This window comes from Arachis ipaensis, chromosome B8, assembly GCF_059453495.1.
Source record: "Arachis ipaensis isolate K30076 ecotype BB chromosome B8, ASM5945349v1, whole genome shotgun sequence".
NCBI classification, from domain to species: Eukaryota; Viridiplantae; Streptophyta; class Magnoliopsida; order Fabales; family Fabaceae; genus Arachis; species Arachis ipaensis.
Window position 1 is genome coordinate 24294566 of NC_142443.1, and position 25431 is coordinate 24319996.

A 25431-nucleotide genomic window follows, 5' to 3' on the forward strand; every position below is an offset into this window, starting at 1 on the left:
GATGTAAGGAGCTTTGGACCTTAGAAGACTTGGTGTAAAAAAGAATTAGAGAAAATTAGGGGGCTGATCTATAGATATAACATATTTCTTCATCATCAAAAAATTAAATATCTCCATCTGATTTATTAAAAATTTGTTTATTATGGTACAAAATAAAAACTTTTTTGTACTTTACTGCTACAAAAATACTTGTATTTTTATTTGTACAAGACTAAAATAATTTAGTAATTACTTCGGTCATAAACAATTTTAATTGATTACTACTTATTTACCATTACTAAAGATTTACTAAATTATAACTAACAATTAAATACTATTTAATTTAAATTGATATACACAATTCTAAGTATAAATATAAATAGTATTAAAACATCATAGTTAATCATGTATTTAAATTTTAAATGCCATCTTTTTAATTTGTCAACTAATTTCGTTTTTAAAAAAATTCCTTTAAATTCACATAATTGAATAAAACTTAATTTACTCATTATTTTAACTGTAACTACTAGTACAATAAAAACTTTTAAATTTTATAAAAATAATTACAATAATTATAAATATATATTAGAATCTTGATTATCAATAAAACTAAAACAACAATTACAACTAAATTATCAATTACAACTAATTTTCTTTATAAAGTTCAAAAATTTTTTCTTTTGCTCATTATTTTCAATTTTATTCATTATCTTAGTTGTACCTGTTATGAAATATAATAAATACAATTAAAATTTTTAAACTTTATACAAATAATTACAACAGATATAAAAAAATGTTATAATAAAAAATTTTAAATTTTATAAAAATATTTATGGTGGGCGTCCTTACAATTTTTTCAACCCATTTTAATTTAAACAAAGTTTCATTCGTTCATGACTCACCTACTTATATATATAAAAATTTAATTTTATATATATATGTGTTTGTGTAAACATTTAAATTTTATATTAAGAGTGTAGGTTTAGCTAATATATTTTTGTTTCGTTAATTTTAGAAAGACTAAAATTAGACCGTAATCAACATATGTGTAATCTCTTTATTTTTAATTAATATATTAATTTAAAATCATAGAAAGGTTGAAATTTTTTCATGTTAAATATATTAAAACAATTAAAGACTTGACTATATTTACTTAACTAATAGCATTATACAAATAATAAATAGAGCAATTAAATAATATCACTGTATTTTTAATATTTGTATTACTCATGACCTATGTAACTAATATTTAGTGCTCAGTTTGAATAAATACAAAGAAAAAAAATTTAAGAACGGGCAGATTTTATTATTTTTTACTAACATTTTTAATTATAAGTCTAATTCTTTTTAATTAATCTAACAACATACTTTTAGTTCATATTTTTAAATATTAATGACTAATTACTAATAACTAAAAATAATAAAATTTATCGACTCTCTACTATTTTTCATATACAAATTACACTGTTTATAAATAAGACTTTTAAATTTGATATTTATTTTTACTAATAATTTTGTTAAAAAATTTGAATTAACTATATTTTTTTTTGGTACTAATAAAACAAAGCAAAGCAAAGAAAATTAATACGAATTTTTTTATCAATATAAAAAATAAAGAGACAACCGATTACTTTTTTACTTAAATTTGATATTTACTTATATATATAATAAATTAATTTTAGTAAATATATATTTATTACAAATAAATTCACATTTTTCCACTAAATTTATACAGTAAAATTACTAGTATTATTGGACCATCTCTCAATTCATTCATTATAATTTTATTTTTAAAGAATCTGTTTATACTCTCTTTTTTTATCATAGACAAATCCTCGATGTAAATGCAATTTATATTTGAAGACTTGTATCTTTTTAATTTTTTTTTATTGAACCGCTTTAACTAAGATACTAATTCTATGATTAGTTTTCAACTTTTCATGATTATGATCTCTCGATGCTTTAATTTTTCATGATCTGAAATAGTAATTTATTCTTTTGTTTTATAAAATATATCTTTTTCATATGGTTCACTATAAAAAGTTATCGAAATAAGAACCAACAAAAACTATTTTGTAGTTAATTGATCACTAAATTTAGTAATCATGACGGAAATTAGAATGTGTAAACTTTTGGTTAAGTTAGTTGTTAAATGAGAAGTTATCAATCGATTTAGTGAGCAACAAGAATTTAAGTTATGAAAACGGTTGGTCTTTAAATCGATCATTAACAAATTGGTCCCTAAATAGTTTGTTAATGGTAACATTAGTAGTTGACAAAAAATATTAGCTATGAAAACTTCAAATTATTAAGGATAAAATTCACGATAAATTTAGCAGCCAATATAAAAATTAAACTATAAAATTGTTAGTCGTTAAATCGGTAGTTAATATTGTAATTAATGACCGATTAGGCAACCAAAGTGATTACATAATTGATTATAGGAAAAAGTGATTATAGACAATGCAAGTAAAGTAGAGTAAATCCCATAGTGGTCTCTGAAATTAACGTCGTGCACTAAAATCGTTCCTGAGATTCTAATTGCATCAATTATATCCCTAAGATTAAAAAAATTGTACCATAGTAGTCCCTGACCCATTTTCCGTTAACGACGCGCTAACGTGGCTTAATGATGTGGACTTTTGGTGACACGTATCACCTCATGATTTGGCCACGTGTAACGGTATAATGACGTGTCGGTCAACGACACGTGGCATGCTGACATGGATGGGTATGCCACGTGTCACAATGCTATTTTGCCACGTGTTAGCTTATGCCATGTGTCGCAATGCTATTTGTCCACGTGTCATCCACTATGTCATTGTTACATGTGCACTAAATTGGTCCCTTACTTTGTATCAAATGACTCATTTTAGTCTTTGAAATTGAATGTCGTGCACCAAATTAGTCCCTTCATCAATTTTTTCTCATTTTTTTATAAATTTAAAATTCTCAATATTTTTTTATACACTAATTTTAATTATGTTTTTTATTATACATGTTTTATAATAAATTTTTTAATTATAATGTTAACTTGTATCATTAGAGTACATGTTAACTAAAACCAAAACTTTATTATTGCCTCTTGTGTTTATTTGTATCTGTTTTAATATTGTTCAAGTCATGGTTACAATAAGTACTTATATTGATTAATAGTGTAATATATGAAAAAGTCGCCTAACTGAGTTATAGATAAAATGAATTATTATAATCGACAGTATAAATCTATCTTATTAATTTAGTCAGAAGTTAATTATATGGAAAATCAGACATTCTTAAAATAGATGAGAATAATAAATTTATATTAGTTAATAAATGCCTTATCAAGTATTTCTAAAATATTTATTAAAGTGTTAAATATTAAAAAAATTATATTAAGAAATATTATTATACTCTTAACTTACACTCATTATTAAATTAATATCAATATGTCACATAATTCTTTTAATAAAATATTATAAAAAAAATTATATAATTAAAACTAATATTTTAAAAATATTTTATAAAAACACTTATATTTAACTTTTCAATTTTTCCAAAAACATAGATACATCATACATGAGGCAAACATCACGTGAAACGTGAAGTAAGGTTTTGCTTCAAGTGGATCACATGAAATGAAAGGACATCTCTGTTAATGTGCACTGAATCGCACCCTCACCTGCAATAATTCCTTTGGGTACATCCAAAAAACTTGATCTGCATATACAGGATATTATTACCGGCCCAAATTTGTATCACCAATTAATTAATCTCTACAAAATTTGTGTCTACTTTCTATTTATTGACAAAAATAAGTCAATAACATAAAAAATAATATTAACCGCCAATATTTTTATTGAAAAATAAAAAATGCATTAATATTAGTTCAAATACAAAAAAAAAAAAAAAAATGGATCATCCACAATTTTTCCTAACATAGAATCCCAAAGCTTCAAGGATAAAAAATCAATATCAATTGTGCTGTTGTGTCCGGGAAGCAATAATAATAATCTGGTGTCTGTGTCTGCACATGAATTATTATTGTGTATGTGACCAACCCTTGCTTGGGCTTCTTGTCACATTTATATTATTGTACTATATATATGCTATTTAATTTTTTCTTGGTCAATATGATACTATATATGCTTTCTTATTAGTCAGCACATTTGCACTATATTGGAGAATGAAAAAACCATGCAAAAATACCTGCAGGTTACATAGGAGAAGAGGGGAGTTATAACGTTTTGAATAAAATCTCAAAGTTGACCTAAGTATTAAACTAATATTATCTAAAAAAAAATGGTTTCCATCTTAGTCTAAAATTACTATACCACTTATGTGCGTTCCAATTTGGGATATGGGATCATTATAATATTAACTCAAAATATATATCATAAACATGACGGTTCCTTTAACATTTTTATACTCATATTCATATGATGATACACATTTATATGAGAAGATATGATAAAGAAAATATATATATATATATATTTTCCCTAAAGTTTGATGTTGTGGAAGGTGGATGAGCCTTTCTACGAGAATTGATGGAGGTATGGAGCTAAGAGCAATAATAATACTATCAAATCAAGGGAAATTAGTCCAAAAGCTAACTAATTATCATAAAGAAGTATCAAATCAAATGACAATAATTAAACCCTACTACTAATTGTGTGAATGAATTGGGAAGCAATTCTATCCACAAGCACTTCATTTTATTTTATTTTTATAATTATATTTTACGAAAGCTAAGTATGAACCAACATTAAGATGTAAAATGATTGATTGTTAGAAATTAACAAAGCCATGATTGCACGTTATAATTTTCATTTTTTTCTCTTAATATCAATTATCCAACCACCATTAAGTGCCCCACGAGTGTCAAAGTCTTTGTCCTTAACTATAAAATAGGTATAAATCAATTCTCACATTACCTAAATCATCTTCAAAGATTAGTTTTGGTAGGGCATGTGTAGAGCCATTGTAAGGAGTTTTTGATTATTGAGGAGATTTTAGAGAGGAAGTAATTAAAAAAATGCAATATCAGAAGATGTTTTATCTAATTTAAAACTTTAAGATATTAAATTAATAGGTATCTTATTTTATAAATTTTTTATTTTTAATTTTTTAGATGTAAAACTAATTCATTACAATCATCACACTTAACTATTTAAAAATATGCATCTATTTGATGCTTTAAGAGATAAGAATTCGAAATTTACATAACTGTATATTTTACGATTTTATATTTTTAAGAATTAAATTGAAACATCTAAATCTTTAAAAATCAATTTAATTCATTTGTGATTTTTTGAAAACTATCCTAAATATTAACCTGTATTTTTATTTTCATACCCTACTCATCTTACCAACAAAATTTTCCTTGTTCAGCAAATTAAAGGTTGTGGTTTTGAAATATTTGCTCTGCATCTACTCCTCTAGAAGGGAAGAAAGATTTTGCATTTGCAGATTGTAGCATGAATCAAATAACGCCATTCACTTCTCAGGAGATATGAAGAATATTTATCCTAATATGGGAAAAGAGCAAGAACAAAACATTCTTTTTTCTCATAAGTTGTTTTTGTCATACTACAGCTTTAGTTATCTTAATTAGTCCTATTTGTCGGTTTCCTTTGTGTTGCAAATGTACATTATTTGTTGCTAGCTGTCCAATTAGCATATTCCAAATTAAGTGACTCCAATCATAATTTTAAACTGCCCCGGGTGATAACAACCTTGCATCTTCAAGCATTAAGAATGACTTTCTGTTCTTGAATTGTTTTTCTTTTTGTTATTTGGGATCAATTTATTGAATGTAGGTTACATACTTATATCCATTCAAACATTAGGCATTGAGTCAAGTAGTTTGGTTAGCCCATGTCCTTTGGTGCTTCTAGTTTAAGATGTGTAGTAGAGATGGCGATAAATAGGATGTGATAGGGTTTAAATTCTATTGTATTTTTATTCACATATTTCAAATCTTATCAGACAGTAATCTATATCTCTCAACTCGACTATATTTGAATCGATTCCAAAAATAAAATATTTTTATTTAAATATAATATTTAATTTTTTAATATTTTATAATATCAAATATTATTTACGTAATATTAGCGAATTGAATTATAAATTTTGTAGTATTAAATACTTGTAAGAAAAAATTTATGTTAAAATCCTTCCTTATTCAAAATATATATATTAAGACTGCACATTGAACAGGTAAAATTAATCCAACACTTAAATCTAATTATATTCACTGCAAATTAGATTGTCAATCTAATCGAACGGAATTAAAGTGAATTACATATTTGCGGATCAGTAAATATGGGTAGTAATGTTGGCCCAAATTTTATATGGTCTCTCTTGTTTGTAATGAGAAATTTATATGTTAAATAAATTGACTATGTTACGTGTTTACACAGTTATTAAAATCAACTATCAAAGTTAATTATTAATATAAATATATGTTTAAATATAAATACACATAAAAAATAAATTAAATTATATATATTTGTACACAAATTCATTGGTGACTGAGTTTAGTAATTGATTTTGGTATATAAATAAATTAAGATCGGGCGTATACTGTTGGGATGGTTGGTTGTGGCAAGTGATAAGAGGAAGAAGGCGTTAATTATTCTTTGCTGGTGCCTCCCTCACTTTTTATCACACCGACAACAATAAATCTAAAGTCATCACAATTTCTCTCTCTGCTCTCTTTGATGACAAGTTAACATAACATAACATAACAAAGCCAAATATCGACCTTTCAACTACTTAACCACACTCCAATCCTCTCTTCATTTACATTTATTCACGTTTCATTTTGTTTTATATTATTCTTATTATCATATGATCTCACTCACTCATTCCCCTGCACCATCATAGTAGAGTACTAGTTCTGCATTCTCTTTCTAGAAACAATGTCTACATGTCTGTGACTATGTCTGAGAGAGAGAGAGAGAGCATGTTATGTTGGACCCACATTCAGAAACTCAACAAACAATTAAGCAATTCCATTTCCATGTGCCAAACCTCTCTCTCTCTCTTGCATTCCATGTGAAGCATTGATTCAAGTTTGTAGTGTAAGACTTGGAATCTCACTCACTCTCAGCTTTGAAGTGTTTCAACCTTGAGGCTTGAGCTATGGACCCAAGCACTCGTCTTGATCACACACTCTTTCAGCTCACCCCAACAAGAACAAGGTACTTGCTTCATTCTTCAAAGTTAACACATTTTCCATAAAGTTTCATTCATTCTTCTTTGTTTGTGTTGAAAGATGCGACTTGGTTATTGTTGCTGGTGGTGTGAGTGAAAGACTAGCTTCAGGGTTGTTAGAACCGTTTCTTTCACATCTAAAGAGTGCAAAAGATCAGATTTCAAAAGCTGGCTATTCCATCACTCTGCGTCCTCCATCTTCTCCCAATGCTCCATGGTTCACCAAAGCCACCCTCCAAAGGTTCCATTTTCTTTCCTCTTCCTTACCAATTCTAAGCATGCTTCTTTATCTCTTCATTTATGAGTTTAGATCTCTAAATCAAGTTTATGTGCTGTGATTTGTGATTTAAGGTTTTCAAAGCTCTCTGAGTTTTGGTAAACAATAGAGTTTGATTGCTTTGATTGCAAGTTTTCTGAATGATTGGATCAAAACAACCATTACCCTTCATTTGTTTACTTTCAAAGTTTGTACCTTTGGAATAATTCCATAAGAATAAGAACAATGTTTTGATCCCTTATTTTCTGCTAGATGGAGATGAAAGAGCCTTTTTTAATCTGTTTTGTTTTGATTTTTCTACAGGTTTGTTAGATTTGTAAGCACTCCAGAAGTTCTAGAGAGGATTGTGACGATAGAAAAGGAGATTGTGCAGATCGAAAATCAGTCAATTGAGAAGACAAATTTAGTGTTAGAAGAAGGTATCGGTGCAAATTTCAATCACTACCTGAATGTGATTATTGAATTAAAAAGGCCAATGATTGTGTTTACTACTACATTCTTAACTTTGAGCTTGCATCATAATGAGAGAAAGTACTAATCACAATATTAGATGATTGCTAAATAGTACCAAATTACTTACTATAACAATACAACTTTATTTAGGTTTCATCATTTTCTTGACATATAGTTTCTCTGTTTAATCTTTCATTTCTATTTTAAATAGGATCAGAGACTTTTTTTTCTTTTGGTTTAACAGTAAATCTGTTATCTTCTGCAGAAGGGCGCATCAAAAAGTCAACTGCGAATCAAGAGGGAAATGAAGAAAATTCCAGGTACTATACTTGGTGCATTCCTTATTCTATCTTGTTTCTCATCATTTTTTTGTTCTTGAAGGAAGTATCTATAATATGTTGCAATAAGTTTTGATTTGTTTCTGATGAACAGGGTTCGCCTTCGACGTGTTTTAGATAATCGTAAAGCCATGCTTTGCAAAGAGCAAGCAATGGCCTATGCCCGTGCTTTAGTAGGAGGGTACTATCCAGAGTCTTTAGATGATCTTATATGTTTCGCCGATGCTTTCGGAGCTTCACGTTTAAGGTCTGTAAGCATGCAAGAAAATAGTCCTTTGATTTGTCCAATCTTCTTGCTTGAAAAAGAACAGGAAAATCTTACATCTAATTTAACTGGAGATTCATTTATCCTCAATTTCATTTCTTTTTAAATACTTTAGTTACTTGTTGTTACATACTTGTATTGATTTTTAGCACCTGAGAACTTTGTAATATAAATTGGTATCTCATGTAGGGAAGCATGCATCAATTTCTTAGATCTATGCAAACAAAAGAATGAAGACAAGCTCTGGATGGATGAGATAGCAGCAATGCAAGTGTCGTCTCAACCGGTATTGCCATACCTGAGAACAGCCGGAATCATACTCGCCGGCGAAGATGATGCTAGCAGTAAACTGAATGGTTTAGGTGATGCTGCTATCTCTGAGTCAACCCCAAGTCATGCAAGTTTTGACATGAATCAAGGTATCATCAATATCTAGTTCTTTCAAGAAAATTCAGAATTTTCATACATGAATTCCCTTATGTTACTTATCTTTAATGGTGAAAAAATTTGCAGATAATGGCATGCCAACACCACCAATGTCATGGCCAAACCATGTTCCCCATTACATTCACAATTTTCAGGGTCATGGATTTCAACATTTGCCACCACCATACCAAGGGTACCTCTATCCTGGTATGCAGGTTCCCTCTTCATACTATCCAGCCAGTATGCAATGGCCTCCGAATTCGGAAGACTCAATGGATTATAATAAACCATCCTTTAAGAAGAAGAAGAAGAAGAAGAAACACTCTCAGGAAGATGCATCTACTTTGTCCAGTGACTCAAGTTATGAGAGTGATTCAGATGAACATTCAAGGCAAGGCAAAAAGAAGCATGGAAAGAGGTCATCAAGGAAAGTCGTTATTCGCAATATAAACTATATAACCTCTAAAGGAGATGGCGAAAAAGGTAGTGTCACCGAGGGGAGTTCCTCGAACAATGAAGATTTTATCAATGGAGATTCCCTGAAACATCAAGTAGAGGAAGCTGTGGAGTCACTAGAGAGAAAGCACAAGTCAAGCTCCCAACAGCATAAGAAACAACAAAATGGTTCAGCTGGCATTGATTCGAATGGCACGAAGGGAAATGACAACTGGGATGCTTTCCAGAATCTTCTCTGGAGAGATGATGAGCCTAGTCCTGATACAGAACAACAAAATGTAAAGCTTGAGGAGGAAGTTATTGTGAATAAGAGTTTCAAAGATGATTCATTTATTTTATCATCAAAGGAATTGGACAATGAGAGTCAAAATTACAACGAATACTTTAAGGAGGGGACGAATGCATCTTCCTTGATGAAGAAAAAGGTTAACACAGATGAGAAGTTTTTGTTTTCTCAGAGAAATGGAGAATCAGGTCAATATTCTGTGTCAACTATTTCAGGCTGCGGCCCGGAACCTACCGTGGCAAAACGCCAGCAAGATGATTGGTTCATTGTGAATAAGTCTGATAAACCAGAAAATGAGAATGAACACAAAACTTTCAGCATGTTGAATGGTGTTTCCAATCCTGAGAAAAACAGAAGAGACACTTTGGCTGATGACTCATTCATGATTCAAGCTCGGTCATCGGATAACCAATCGAATTCTCAATCAGCAGCAGACTTAAGTTTGGTTTCAGACATTGTTGGTGCTGCTGAATTCTCCAACAGCACACAAGAACATTCTCACAATAAGACTGAAACTTTGAATTCCCAAGAGCCAGATGATCTCTTCATGGTTCTTGATCGTGACTCGGCCTTAGAGCACAGCGCAGCAGCACCACCTTGGAGTGCTGAAATGGATTATCAAAACAACATATCATCAAATGAAGTGAACAAAAAGCTAGCCAACGCCGAAACAGAGAAAAAGAAGTCGTCGAATGGCGAGAGGACTAATACTAAAGCTCCCGGAGCAAGGAATGGAAAAGTTTCAGGTAAAGCAGCAAAGGATAGGCCAGTAAATGGACTTAATGGAAGGAGCAAATCAGATATCAGCTCGAAAACCAGAGCATCCCCTGGAAGCAGAATGACAGCTAAGGTAACTTTTAACTCTTCTAAGTGGAACTTCATTACTTGTTCAAGTTTCTGTTATTGTTGTTTGAACTTTGAAGGCTATTTTGTTTTGATAGGAAGAAGAAAGTAGAAAGCGAAAGGAGGAGCTACTGATTCAACGGCAGAAAAGAATTGCAGAAAGAAGTGCTTCTAAGAAGACTACTTCAATAGACACCAAGATTACTTCCAAGAACAAGCCAAAGATTCATCCATCCAATGAAGAGACTAAGAAATCACAAAAGCCTGTCCTTCGAAACTCCACAATCGAGCGCCTCGCAATTGCGCGTGTAGTAAGTCAGAAAGTTTCAAAAGCAGTTCCTACCAAGAAACCATCCTTGAAGGCAAATGCAGTTCCTTTGGAAAAGAAGAAACAAGGTGTGAAAGAGGTGAAATCTTCAAAGAAGAAAGAGGATGTGAAGAAATCAAATGAGGAAAGAGAGCATGCCTTAGAAGTTGTGTTGCCAATGAACTCTGCCAATTTCGAGAAAAAGGCCAAGAATTTGATCTCAGAAAGAGAGCACGTGCAGGAAAATGTTGGCCAACTTCACATGGAGGCGTCAAGAGGTAAAGACTTGTCAAGCAAGTTATCTTCGCTTGCAGCCGATAAACCTCAGCAGATCGCCGAGGCAATCATGAATCCTAGCGCAGCATCGCCAATGAAGCCGCCGCCAGCTGTTTCTGCCGTGAGTTCAAAGGTCAGTCTAGAGATAGATGAAATCAATGCTGCTGTCTCTATTCAAGTCCCTAAGAAACAAAATGCTACCCCTCCTCCTCCACTTAGTGATCAAGTGACGTCGGAACCAGTTCACTCTAGGAAGAAATGGAACAATGATGAGGACTCTTCCAAAGCTGCGAAAGGATTCCGGAAGCTTCTCTTCTTTGGAAGAAGGAGCTAAGCAGCCTAGTTGACAACACTCATGAATCCTCTTTATCCATGGTTTTGGTAATTCAATGTTTTTGCATTTCCCATTCTTTAGCTTAGTAGAAAGTGTTTGACACAACATTTTGTTTTGTTTTTTGGGTTTTGAACACATACATTCATGTTTCATGTGGAAGATTGTAGATAGTTTCTAGCTTTTGCCACACACAGACACAATAAGGCCATTGGATTTGGAGTTTGGTGCCATGTTAGAGATCCTTGATGTAAATTATGTGAGTATGGTATAGTAATATCCTAAGTGAGGATTGCAAAGTTAATAAATTTTTGTGTGTTACAACTCTTATTAGGAGGGCTTATCTTTGTTCATTGATTTCATTTGATGCCAAAAACATGTTTCCTTGTATTTTAAATCATGAGTGTTTGTGATGGTTTACTGTGTATTTCTCTCATGTTGATATTTCTTAACAATGTCAATAATCTAATCCTGTAGTTAAGATTTATTGAGGTCCACAATCCACATCAATGTTACAATTTTGTTTTTAGAAAAAAAAAAAAAAAAAGACAATAATACAAAAATAAATAAATAAATAAATTTGCATTTCCTCGTCCAATTAGAATTTGGAGGTTATCTTCGCCGAAATTTTAACATATAAGTTGTATTTGGAATCTAGTTTCGACTCAGATGTACAAATCATGGTTCTAATATCCGAACTGAACTTATTGGTATAAGCGGATTAATAAGAACTAGTCACTAGATTGATTCCATTTAGAATAAAAACTTGAGTAAATTATTCAAAAGAAAAAAAAAATTTGACTAATTGATTGAATCATTCTAAATTTTTTATTGTTAACTAGTTTAAAATAATAAGATACAAAAACTTATTTTTCTTAAAAAAATATATTTTTTATATATAAATATATATTTAATTGAATTTTGATCAAATTTTTAAATTATTTAACATCTACACAAATTTAATGACTCTTTTGATTTTGAGAACTTTGGTACAAATACAAAAGACTATATATATATATATGAACTCTACCATGTCCTCTCTAAAATAAAGGGTAAATTACTCCTTGTGGCATATACAGTGATTATTGATAAATTATCTTTTAACCAGAGTTTCAAAGTTCGAATGAGATCGTCAAATCTAATTGCTATCTCTAATACGATCGCTAGAAAATCCTAGAAACGAGAGAGCTCAAAAACTGATAAAAATTTGTGATATATTAATTAAAAATGATGGTAATTGGTGCGTGAAAAGAGACACCAAGGTATTTTATTTTATTTTATTTATCTTTAATTGCTCTTAAATTATTTTTCAATCATTATTCAGATAATAAAAATCCTAAGATGGTAATTATTGACTCATTGTTTTTATGATTAACTAATATTTTGGTTTGTTTTTGTTATATAGTTATACAATGCTATGAAGGTTGGTTATCTGAAGAGGAGTATCATTTTTTATCCGACTGAATTTTAAGAAAAAATACTAGGAAGAAAATCTTAAGAAGAAGAGAACTAAAAAATTAATAGATATGCTCGTTGAAATGGGAGATTGAAAACATATGAACAAGTTCAAAATTCTAACTTAATTTATTGGAAATGGTGATTGGATTTGAGAGGAATTATGGTTTTAAAATTGGAGAAGAAGAGGTGTATTTGGTGCGGATTATGAAAATGACACTACTATCAAGTTTCAAGAGAAACATGGCGTCAATTGAAAAAAAAGAGCTCTGATAGAAGAATAATTTATGAATAATCACTGTATATATCATAAGAGATAATTTACCATTTATTTTAAAAATAATAGAGTAGAATTTACCATATATATATATATATATATATTCTAATTTTTTTTTAGTTGCCCACAATATCTTTTAACCCGATAGGATTAATCCATCGCATATCAGAGCTCCATTTAAGGCTCTGGCCAAATGACACTAACATGAAAATTGAAGACTTCACTTTAAAAGCTAACTTAAGAAAAGAGAATTGCACCTATGCTTAACTGTTTAATCCGTTATGTCTATACTTATGAGTCGGTGTAAATAGTCAGTTATATAGGTTGATAAGGTAATATTTAAGGGCAGTGCTATGGTGCGAAAGATTTTTTTTTTTCTAGTAGATGTTAAAAAGAAACACAGACAATGCAAATATATTTTTCATTGAGGATTCGAATCGGGTGCAGTTTCGAACGAAGCAAATAATGCTGCCATTGATTCAAGGTCTCGGTTGCAATGTATTATTAATGATGATAATTATGGTGTTGGATTTTTTTAGTGTCATGCACGTTTTTCTGCTTTGACATACACATTTTTTATTTGGGCTATTATATTATTTCTGAGGATGCTAGTTATGGATATAACTCTCATTCTTTGTTTTGCGAAAATAACAAAAAAAAGTTTCATGTTCTTTATTACCAGAAAGAAAAATACTTTTTATTATTTTGTAGAATTTTAACATAGCAATGCTCAATTTTGTGAAAGAGATTTTAATTCTAAATTTAAATTTTGAAGAATGAAGATGTTTAAAAAATCTAATAATATTAAATCCTATAATCATGTTATGTTTAAATAATAGCAATAAATGCAGTTCATAATAAATATAATAATATTAATAATTTAACCTATGATGAAGGTTTAGGTTGATTTAGACGCGGTTTAGTAAAATTTTTATTTTTTAAAAATAATAATATCTATATTTGATAACTCAAATTAAAAATAAGTTTTAATAAATATAAGTAACAACAATTACATTTAGTAAAATAATTGTTAAAATTTAAAAATAATAAATATAAATCTAAGAGTTAAATTTAAGAATTAATAAGTGTATGAGATTATACTAATTTTTTATTTTTGATAAATACAAATTAATTTTAATAAATAAATAAATTAAGAAATTATAAAAAAAAATTGTGAATGTTTTAGACTTATTTAAAACGCAAGAATAAAAGTGTAATAACCTAAAAGTCCTTAATTAAATAAATGAGTTGTTTTTTTTTAGCAAAGGTAAAAAATCAGTATGCTAGGATTTACTTGGTAGCCTTTAGGTTTTAGAATTTACAATTTAGGGTATACAATTTATGTCAAAATTTATGTAAATAAGAATTTTTTGTCAAAACTAAGGCTAAATTATCATTCATCGAGTTCTTCTTACTCGATTGAAATTAAACTATATCTAGTCCCAAAATTTACGTAAGAAACCGTTCAATCTTGACCAAAGTAAGATGTTATAGATTTTGAAACACACTCATCTTTTTTTAGAAGTTGTATACGCCAAAACTTATGTAAATAAATATTTTAAACCAAAACGAGGACTAAACTATCATTTATTGCGTGCTCCTTATTCGATTAAAACTATATTATGTTAAATTGAATTTTTAGTGATTTTCTAAAGGAAGGCATGAAAGACTATCTTGCTGTGAGGGATTTTTGTGGTTAGATGCGTTGAATTAGTTTAATAATAAAGATTTTATAATAGAAAAAAATTTCTTGCGCCAATAATTTTATCATTTAACTGTATTTATTATTTTAACAATAAATAACTATATAGTTTACTCTTCACATACAATCTCTTCTCTATTATTTTTTTCCTCTTCAGCATCAACTTCTTAAAACCTTAACTAGATAATTTTAAAATCCTAAATATCTATCAGATCTTCTTTTCTTATTATTTTAATAACATAAGTTCAACATCAACTTCTTCTTAAGATCTTAATTAATTAATTTTAAAATCATAAACATCCATATGAACTTTTTAATTAATTAATTTTAAAATTCTAAATATCCATAAGAATTTTTTTTCTATTATTTATGGCATAAGACTATAAATTATTAGAAATTTAAAAATTATATCATAAAATATAAAATTTTAACCGGTAATAGCATTGAGTATATTATTTTGACTTTAAAAATGAATATAATATCAACAAATAAAATTTTCACAAATAAATTTTAATAAAGATAAATCTTCATAAGTATTACTATCAATGAGAAATTATTCTACTTTAAAAAAAAATATTATTTTTTTATAGTATTTTCTATTTTAGTAGATTAAAGATTAATCCATCATGAATTGAAACTCCATTTTATTAAGATGCCGTTAGCCATAAATTATTCATACACAACACGAGATTCAAATTCTTAATACTCACTTAAGTGAACAAACTCAACCAACTCAAATTAGTTAAGATAAATATTAATTATTTTTAATTTAATATCTTTAATATTAAAAATTATTAGACTTTGATTTTAATTATAATTTTATAAAATATTTATAGTTATAATTATTATATATATTTTTGTTTAATTTTTTAATAAAAAAATTTATATATTTTCATATATACGGCACAGAAACACACTAATACGTCATAAAAATAAATTTATTTGCATAAAAAAAATCAGAAAACACACTTTTTTTCAAAAAATAAATAATTATGTTATTTATGTCAAAATAAAAACAATAGATCCCAAAAATAAGAATGCCCGTTATTCTAATTAATCGAACAGCATGAAATATAAATTTTCTATACCAAAAGAAGGGTAATCTACATGTACTCTAAAATAGCCCAACAACTTAATTAATATCATTAATCATATGTTAATCCAACGTATTTAATTTAAATTTGTGCCGATATAACTTTTTTTGTGATGCATGGAGTAACAGTGTCCGCGCATGTGTGGAGAAGATAAACAGCGCATCACAAAAAAAGTTACTCCATCACATGCAAAAAAAAAAAAAAAAAAAAAAAAAAAAAAAAAAAAAAAAACCTTCAACATCTTAGTATATATTGGTCTTAAATTGCACCATAGTAAAGTATATCCAAATTAATTAAATTCTACAATTTTGCTATATGTACATTTTTTACAATAAATATTATTTTAATATTAGTATTTTCTTAATAATTATATACGGATTATTTTTTAATTAAAAAATAATTTAAATGTATGATTAATTAATAATAATAATCATATTTTTATAAGGATAAGGATTTAATGTAGGAATAATCTTTTTTAAATTCTATGTTGTTTAATTGATGTAACAGGTAACAAATTAAAAGGGTAAGGATCAACAACACCACCACAATACAACGATGTTAATAGCAATTATAGCATGTCCGTAAGAAAATTGACGAGACAAGGCATTGAAAAGGGTAGAAAGAAACCTAAAAAATGAACCATGCTTAGCTGTTCATGGGGCATTGGATATGTCATTCTGTAACCCTACCAATTAATTTGCATAGAGCATATGTATATATCTTACATTAAAAACAACATAACATTGTTATGAATTGTGATGCTTAGATCTGAAATGTGATGATTGGGCACAAGGATTAGAATATTGCAGGTCATTAGGTCAATTAATTTCAAACTGCAAATAAAATAAAAAAAAAGGAGAAATTCAATTAGCAGCTTGATTTTTAGTTTAATTTTCTAGTGGTTTAGTACACATTTGTCTTGAATACATAAAATTATTGTAATTGAGCTACAAAATTTTGGTATAAGACTTTATTATTTATACGATATATTGTTTGGACAAATAAACATTGGTGTCCTCACCTGTTGACTTTAATGATTAAAAACAATCTTAATGAGACAAAGTTAATATTTTCGGTGCGTTGAGTATCCTAAGACAAATATTAAAGCCTTTAATTTAAAGGCGTTATCACCGCATTACATGGAGAAACTCTTACAATAATCTTAATTTAAAATCTCATTTACATTTAATAATGATCATTAGAAATTGTATGAATTGCAACACATATCATTGTGACTTAAATTTTAAAGGGTTTAGCTATGTGTCTTAAGACCGGGTTTAGTTTATAATAATAATGTATGTATTGGTGCGATGTATAAGAAATATTTATTTTTTTATATTCATGTCTGAAATATATTTTTAAATAAGTTATTTATAAATATATTTATCTTATATAAAATAACTTTATATATTTTTTTATTATTTATATTAATATCAAACAATTTATGAATAAAAATTTCACAAAGTACTTATATTTAAAAAAATTATTGTATATAGTAAACAAATAACTCAATGTCTATAAAAAATTAAACTAAAATATTTTAAAGTGGATTTTATATGTATTTATTAAATATTATCAAAATAATAATAATAATAATAATAATAATAATAATAATAATAATAATAATAATAATAATAATAATAATAATAAAATATTCATTTGAGTAGTAGAAAATAATAATATATTATTAAAAATATTAGTAATAATTATCTAACTATTTAGATAAATTTGATAAAGAAAAATAAAAAAATACTATATTCAAAATATTATATAAGAAAGAATCAAGAATTATTTAAAAAATATATATAATATTCATAAAGATTTAAGAAAGAATCAAGATAATTATTAAAAAGATATGATATAAAATATTATAATTATTGATAAATCTCATCATAATTAATCATTAAATATTAATAAATTTAATTACTTAATATATATATTTTTTAAAAATAATATCAACATGTAGACTAGTACCAAAATATGTCACACCAGCATACTTAGCTCTAAAACTTACACTCATAAAAGATAAAACAAAACACTATATATAACATTTAAAAAATATAAGAAATCAAAGGATAATTTTAAAAGGATATAAAATAAAATATTAAAATTATTAATTCACAAAAATATAAAAAAGAATCGTCATAATTATTAAAAAGATATGAAGCAAAATATTAAAATTATTAACAAATTTTAACATAATTAATCATTAAATATTAATTTGCATATAATTAATTACATAATACTTTTTTAAACAATAATTAAGAAGAGAGAGATATTCAAACTGGCATTAAAATTATTGAATTATAAATTATTGATGATTTACTCACTCAAAATATAATAATAATAATAATAATAATAATAATAATAATAATAATAATAATAATAATAATAATTAAAAAGATATGAAATAGAATATTAGAATTATAGACAAATCTTAATATAAATAATCTTTAAATGTTAATTTATGTATGATTGATTATATAATATTTTTTTTAAAAAATAATTAAAAAATGTATGTAAACTAGTATCAAAATGTGTCACGTCAGCATGTTTCACCCCAGAATATAACCCCTTTATAGAATAACATAATGAGTATTGATTATATAACCAATTTGGGTTGGTCGAGTGGTAAGCTCACTCGTCCGCTTAACCAAGTGTCGGGAGTTCGAATTCCGTCTTGTGCATGTAACAACTCATTGACCAGCCGTTTAGGTAAACCAAAAAAAAATAAATAATGAGTATTGATTATTGATGAACACTAAAATATAAGAAATAATCATAATAATTACTAAAAAGATATGAAATAGAATATTAAAATTATTGATAAATGTTAACATAAATAATCATTAATATTAATTTGTGTATGATTGATTACATAATATTTTCTTAAAAAATGATTAAAAGTAAATATGTGTGCAAATTGTCACCAAAATATGTCAGGTGAGCATATTTGGCATTAGAATGCAACCCGTTGCAAAATAATATAATGATGGTGATTGACTCACCATAATTAATCATTAAAATGTTAATGAATCTAATTATTTAATACATAATATTTTTTAAAAATAACATCGATATATATAAATTACACCAAAACACACTGCGTCAGCATACTTAACTCAATAGTTTTAAAATTAAGCATAACTCACGATTTTTATGATAACTCATTAAGAAAAAGAGTTAAAAGGGTAGAAATTGAATTTGTGAATATAATTGAAAAATTTTGGTTCTTGTAATTTTTTAATTTTTTTCAATTAAAGTCTATCGAATTTTTATTTTAGACTGAATAGCAATTCTCTAATGGAGTAAGAATTGTAAAATAATTTTGACATATTAGGACCAAAACCCTAAAGCTCTGTTTATAATCAATTATATATATTGTTAATAAATTGATTATGAAATTATAATTTTTTAATAATTAACAATCAAGATAGTTCATGAACTAATTAACTAAATTCACTTTATTTAATATATAAATTCTACTTTGTCTGGATTTTACTTTTTTTGACTTTAACAGGAGGTGTCAACCAAACTTGTGTCAAGATCTCAATTTAAAAAATAGATACAACTCCTCTTGCGGATTGCTCTTAAGATTTAGAGATTGTATCCAATAGAAGTGTAAAAACAAAAAATAATTAAATAATGCTAGAAAGCAAGAAGTAAGAAAAAATAAGTGCAAACAATAAAGAATTGAAAATTATAAAACCTATATTAAAATATGCAGAAATCGACAAGATCTTGAATGAAAATAATAGAATTTAAATAACAAAAAGGAAATAACATAATTGAAATGACTGAAAGAGAAAATGGAATCTCTCAATATTTATATGGACTCGTGACTCATGTTTCCGTGCGTCAATGTGACTAGAAATTTTTATAGTGAGTAAGTGTGTGAATGAATGGAGAAAAAAATCTATTTATAGAGAAAAAAATCCTAAACTAATTGATATAACCTTAGACTTTAAGTAAACTTGTTCTTTAAATATTCTTGGACTTTAAGCAAACTTGGGCTTCAAGTAGTCTTGAACCTCAAATAATCTTGAACCTCAAGTAAATTTGGACCCCAAGTAGTCTTGAATCTTAAGTAAACTTGGGCATCAAGTATAACGTAACTTAACCATCAAGCATAAGGTAATTTGACCATCAAACATAACTCATTCTTATTTTCTTTAACTATGGTGTGCTTCATGCATATATGATCTTTGATTTTAACTGTCAAATTCTTTTCGACGTTGACCATTTGTGCCAAATTTTTAACATAACAAAATACCCCTCGAAGTTTTGGATGGCTTCGATTTCGATGAAGAAGCATTAAAAATTTCAAAATCACCTTTGAACTCAATCTAAAGTAGTAAAATTGATCTCCATTTTCTATATCAACTTTCAAAGTGCATCTTTTATCTTGACTATTTGTCGACTACTCTTTTTCTCTTTTGTAATACAGGTAAAGTACTACATAGTCATATTCATTTTCGACTTTTTTTATTGGGTTAAAAAGTCTAACAAATTTTCACCAGTCTTAGGATATATAGGTCTTACTTTGAGCATTTGGTGTCAAACTAAATTTCTTGATTCACCATCGCATTAACAAAAAACTCTTGAAATTCAACAAAGTTCGAGGTCAACTCACAAGAATTTTTGCCAACCTTTGTATCTAGTATCATGTTAGGCAATCTTAACTTGCTTTTAATAATTTTTTTCTTTGGGAATACCTTTTCTTCGACAAAGTTAAGAGATTGACATATAAAATGAGACTTGTTTTTTGTTTCGACTGCAAACACATCATTTTGGTCTTCAACTTAGAATTCATCACACAACCAACAAAAGCTACTATTTTTTCTTTAAAAAAGTTCTCATCTTCTTGCTCTTTTTCTTTTTGTAACCTTTTGTTTTGTCGGATAGTACCTACTAAATTGAGCAGGGTCAATAACTTGTTGGTTAACTAGCTTCTTTCTAATTTTGAAGTCAAACATATTAATCAATATCTTGACAATTTTAGGCTATGAGATCAAATTATAACACTTATTTCTCATATTTTTTAACCAAATAAGATAGTCTTCCATCGTCTTTATATTGAATTTTTTAATTGAAAACAAATCAAAGAGTGTAATTTTTAGTTTTTCTCTTAAAAATGATCATGAAAGCTCTTTTCCAGTTGTTCCCATGAATGGATTGACTTGGACTGTAAATTTGAAAATAAAGTAAAAGCATTTGCAGACAAAGAAGAAGAAAAGTATCTCATTTTAAGTTGTTCATTGCAAGCTAGAACTTCGATTTTGACTATTTAGCGAGCCACATGCTCGACAGTTGACTACCACTTTTTCTTAAAAATTTAGTGAGTGATTTTAGGGTTTTAACACTGATGAGTCCATATTTGATGGTATATTTTGACTCAATTTGGATGGATTCTAGCACATGAACTCACACTTAAGCACTAAAATAGCATACTTTTGTGTTTTGTCTCCAATTTGATTCTAAATGTGAAAATATACAATTTTGTGCTTGAAATGAGCAATTTAATTCCACTTTTATTCTATTTGATGCCATGACATGTTTTCTGAGTGATTTCAGATCAATTAGACAAGAAAGGATAGCCAAAAGTGGAAGAAATCATGTACAAGGAAGAAAACATGAAGAAAACAAAGAAAAGCACACACAGCAAAGTGTGCGTGCGCACAAGAAAGAATTTCCATGTGTGCGTGTGTACAAGCTGTGCGTACGCACAGGTCAATTTTCAGCCAAGTGTGCGTGCGCACACATCTATGCGTACGCACAGGTCCCTGCACATGGTTGCATTAATGAAACACGTGCAGCGCATTTTCTGAGGCCTTTTGGGCCATTTTGGAAGGCTTGGATGCTGTTTTTGGATGCTATATGAAGGGAATTCAATATATATGAAGTCATTAGGTTGTAGTTTTAGTTTTTATTAGGTAGAGAGTAATTAGGAGTAGGAGTAGGAGTAGTGTAGCATTGCTCTCCTAGGGTTTATGTAGTTTCCATTGTAGCATTTTATAGCAAGTTTTAATTGTGGATTTTGCTTCTTCAATTGTAAGTACTCTTAATTTCGTCTTTAATTATAGCACTTTTATTTTCATCTTCTTTGGTTCAAGTTACTTTGTTCATAATTGTAATTTTGTGTTTCCTAAAGTTTTGATCAATGAATTTTATGTTTCATGCTTCCTTTATATTTGATTGCTTGTTTATATTTGATTTTGTGAATAGTTGGTTATAGTTATCCACTTTTCTTTAGAATTTCTCATGTTTTACTTTTATGCACACAAGGTGTTTGTGAAAATGGCAACCTTAGATTTTGAGTAGATTTTCCCACCTTGGCTTGTGGTTTGAGTTCCTAGGATACTAGAGTCATAATGTCCGACATTTAGTGGTAATTCTTGGGGAGTTAGTTGACTCTTGTTTCCATTAAAGCTAGCCTTTTATCAACTAGTTTGGTAAGTTGGTTAGGACTTATGGATTAAGGCCAATTATACTTGCTTGACTTACTTCTCGATGTTTGGAGTTAACTAAACGAGAGTAACTCATAATAATTACCATAGTTGTGGTTATGGTAATGATAGGATTCCTTGGATACTCTCATTCCCAAGTCAGGGCTCTTTATTGTATTGATAGCATTTTCACTAGTTTTTATCTCATTTTCTCTTTACTTGCATTAATTCACAATTTTGCTCATTCCTTAGTTCTTTGATTACTTAGTTTCTTTAATCTTTCGTTCTTTAATTCAAAACCCCTTTTTGCCTCCACAACCGAAAGCGTAGCACTTCCAATTGCATTCCTAGGGAGAACGACCCGAGGTTGAAAGACTCTCAGTTTATTTGTTTTGATTTGAATTCAACATTTGATCGATGGTCAATTTGTTGGGTTGGGACTATACTTACAACGCCAATTCCATTTTGATTGTCAAATCCCTAACCTATGAAAATTGGCCATCGCCAGACACCTCTAGAAAGTTCTGCTTGCAACACATGATTAGGGATAGGAGATATAAAATATGGTTGGTGAGTCAACTTTACGTTAAAACCTACCCTATTTGTTTCACTTGATTTTTGATAACCTCGACAGAGTGTTGAATTAAGATTGTATCAAGATCTCAGTTCGTGAAGTAGATATGACTCCTCTGAAAAAGAGTGAGATCGACCCAGAAATTACTTAGTGTTAGTGTCGAAGCGAACTGCGTCGAACTATTGGTGGTAAATTGTAGCAAATAAAGAAAATACGTAAAATAAATGCAAGGTTTAAATAAATGAAAGAGTAAAATTGAAATTAAAAGAAAGCAAAATAACAATGAAAACTTAAAGCAAAGAAATGAATTAAAACAAAAAATAAAACAAAGAAAAATAAAATAAGAGTGGACTTCCAACACTCACATGCACTTGTGCTCCATGTCTTCTGTTGCATCACTGGGACTGAGAATTTTTGCAAAATTTTGTGTGATGATCTAGTATTTTTTATTGAAATCCTCTTTATCCTTCTAAACTTCTTCTATTTAGAGACCTTAAGGATAGACTTACTCTTGAAGAATATTGACCACGACCTAATTCCTCCTTTTCCTCAAGTCACGACCTTGTCTTGACCTTAAAGAATCTTCTTTCTACTCCCCACCTTCTTGTATCATACTCATATTTAACCATATGGTTAAATCTGATTCTCGACTCATTTCAAATCATCAAGCCCTCGACTTCGACTATCATTCCTATCGTAGTCAAAGGTAAATTTTTCTATAGCCAAATATCTAATCTGTCGATCGTATCTTAAACTCTTATGGATCATAATCGAATTCTTCATAATTTAAAATTCATACCAACAAATTCAAATTAAAGTTCAAGTTTAATTAACGAGTTCCTTAACTTAATTTATCAAATTATTAACTAGTTAAATTCGAATTCTCTTTACTCATTTTCAATGCTAGGTATCATGCTAAAAAATATAAAGTGTTATCGGATATTAAAATAGTAACATTTTGGCAATAACTCTTTGAAATAAAATGTATAAAACTCAAAATAAAGTACTTTTGTACTTAAAATACTTGGTCAATTTTTTAAATAGCATTACTAGTTAGTCTTATAATATAACATGCAAACTTTAGTTTCAAAATTATTTTTTTTTCCTGATAAAAATGAAAAGGACCAAGATTGAAAAAGATAAAACAATCCCATATTATTTTTTTATTAAAAAAAGCCGATTAACTTTTCGCTGCTGAAGCATGTAATTCATTTTATTTTTTTATAATCCACTAGTTTTGTAATTTGTTGGTTGGTTCCTTCCTTGGCTGCAACGAAAATCTACGCTACCGCTTGCTTTATTGGCTTTACGCCTCACCGACAGCTACCGCGTCATTGTCACGCGCGCATTCGAAATTACGACATTGCCCCCTTTTCAATTGTTCAACGACCTTCGTTCCCTTTCTCACCGACTCTCCCTACCAAATAAAGACAAGATGTTAACACTTCACACCATGCAACATGCAATGATAATTAATAATTAGAGCCTTCCTTTGATGTAATTATTAGTATAATTAACTAATAACATTTTTTTAAGAGGTTAAATCTAGAAACTAATGTCAAAATTGTAAAAATTTCAAATTTTTTAAATATTTATTGCATAAAAAAATGTATATAAGTTAGAAAATCTCTTAGAAATTTTCTTTGATATCGAATGAAGTATTTGGATAATGAAAATTATAGCTAGCTAAATTTGTAAAGAGGATGTGCATTGTATATTGTATTTTTTATTTTAAAGAATAAATCTGAACTCTTATTAAAAATAGTATTCGACTTAGCAAAACTAATTTTGTTAACGTAGGTAACTTTGTTAGTAACATTCTTATTACTAATATTTAGACTAATCATGAAATCACAGTTAATTATGTTTTTAATCTTTTGGTAATTTTCTTATTTTGAAGGAAAACAATTAATTTTTTTAGCCCAACTAAAAATTTGATGCTGACAATGAATATCGTTTGATGAAAAAGTGTATTTTTTAAACATATTTTAAAAGAGAATTTTATTTAAGTCAAATTAGTAGTGCAGTCAAAATTTTCATAATCTCTATACTTAAACCTAAAACATATAATTAATTGATTCGAATCATTATAACTACTATTTGTTGACCAATGTGATTATTGATGCGGTTTTTTTAATCAAATATCACCTTAAACAACCTTTTATGGGTAAAAAAACAATTAAACTTTTATTCTAAGAAGCACCTTTAACTTATGGTAGTGTTCTGGGGTACACAACTAGTGCTAATATAAAATAGAAGATAAAAAAAATTAAAACGAGAGAATTGATAAAATGACAAAGTTAAGAAATTAATTATTTTTAAATTAAAATAATAAAATTTATATATGGTAGAGATTATAAATTTAAAAAATAAATAATTTATTACTTTATTATTTGACTAATTCTTTATTTTAGAAAATCTAAATTTAAAATGGAGTATTAAATAA

At 28.0% G+C, this 25431-nt stretch overlaps 1 protein-coding gene across 2 annotated transcripts; it reads left to right on the forward strand.

Moving 5' to 3' along the window:
- The first annotated feature begins 6548 nt into the window (after positions 1 to 6548).
- Positions 6549 to 11864, forward strand: CIP7 (COP1-interacting protein 7). Of its 2 annotated transcripts, XM_088496530.1 has the most exons (9): positions 6549 to 7166; positions 7241 to 7420; positions 7760 to 7875; positions 8175 to 8229; positions 8342 to 8494; positions 8702 to 8931; positions 9026 to 9868; positions 9971 to 10530; positions 10622 to 11864. In XM_088496530.1, exons 1-9 carry the CDS (start codon positions 7108 to 7110, stop codon positions 11438 to 11440), a joined length of 3015 nt encoding a protein of 1004 aa, XP_088352656.1. In that variant the 5' UTR covers positions 6549 to 7107; the 3' UTR covers positions 11441 to 11864. The 2 variants fall into 2 exon arrangements, with proteins under 2 accessions (XP_088352656.1, XP_088352655.1); XM_088496529.1 differs by having other exon boundaries at positions 6627 to 7166; positions 9026 to 10530.
- Positions 11865 to 25431: the final 13567 nt, after the last annotated feature.

Coding starts and splice junctions, on each gene's coding strand:
- CIP7 (XM_088496529.1), top strand. CDS start 7,108: ATGGACCCAAGCACTCGTCTTGATCACACACTCTTTCAGCTCACCCCA. Junction 7,167..7,240: donor CTCACCCCAACAAGAACAAG/GTACTTGCTTCA, acceptor TTGTGTTGAAAG/ATGCGACTTGGTTATTGTTG. Junction 8,932..9,025: donor AAGTTTTGACATGAATCAAG/GTATCATCAATA, acceptor AAAAATTTGCAG/ATAATGGCATGCCAACACCA.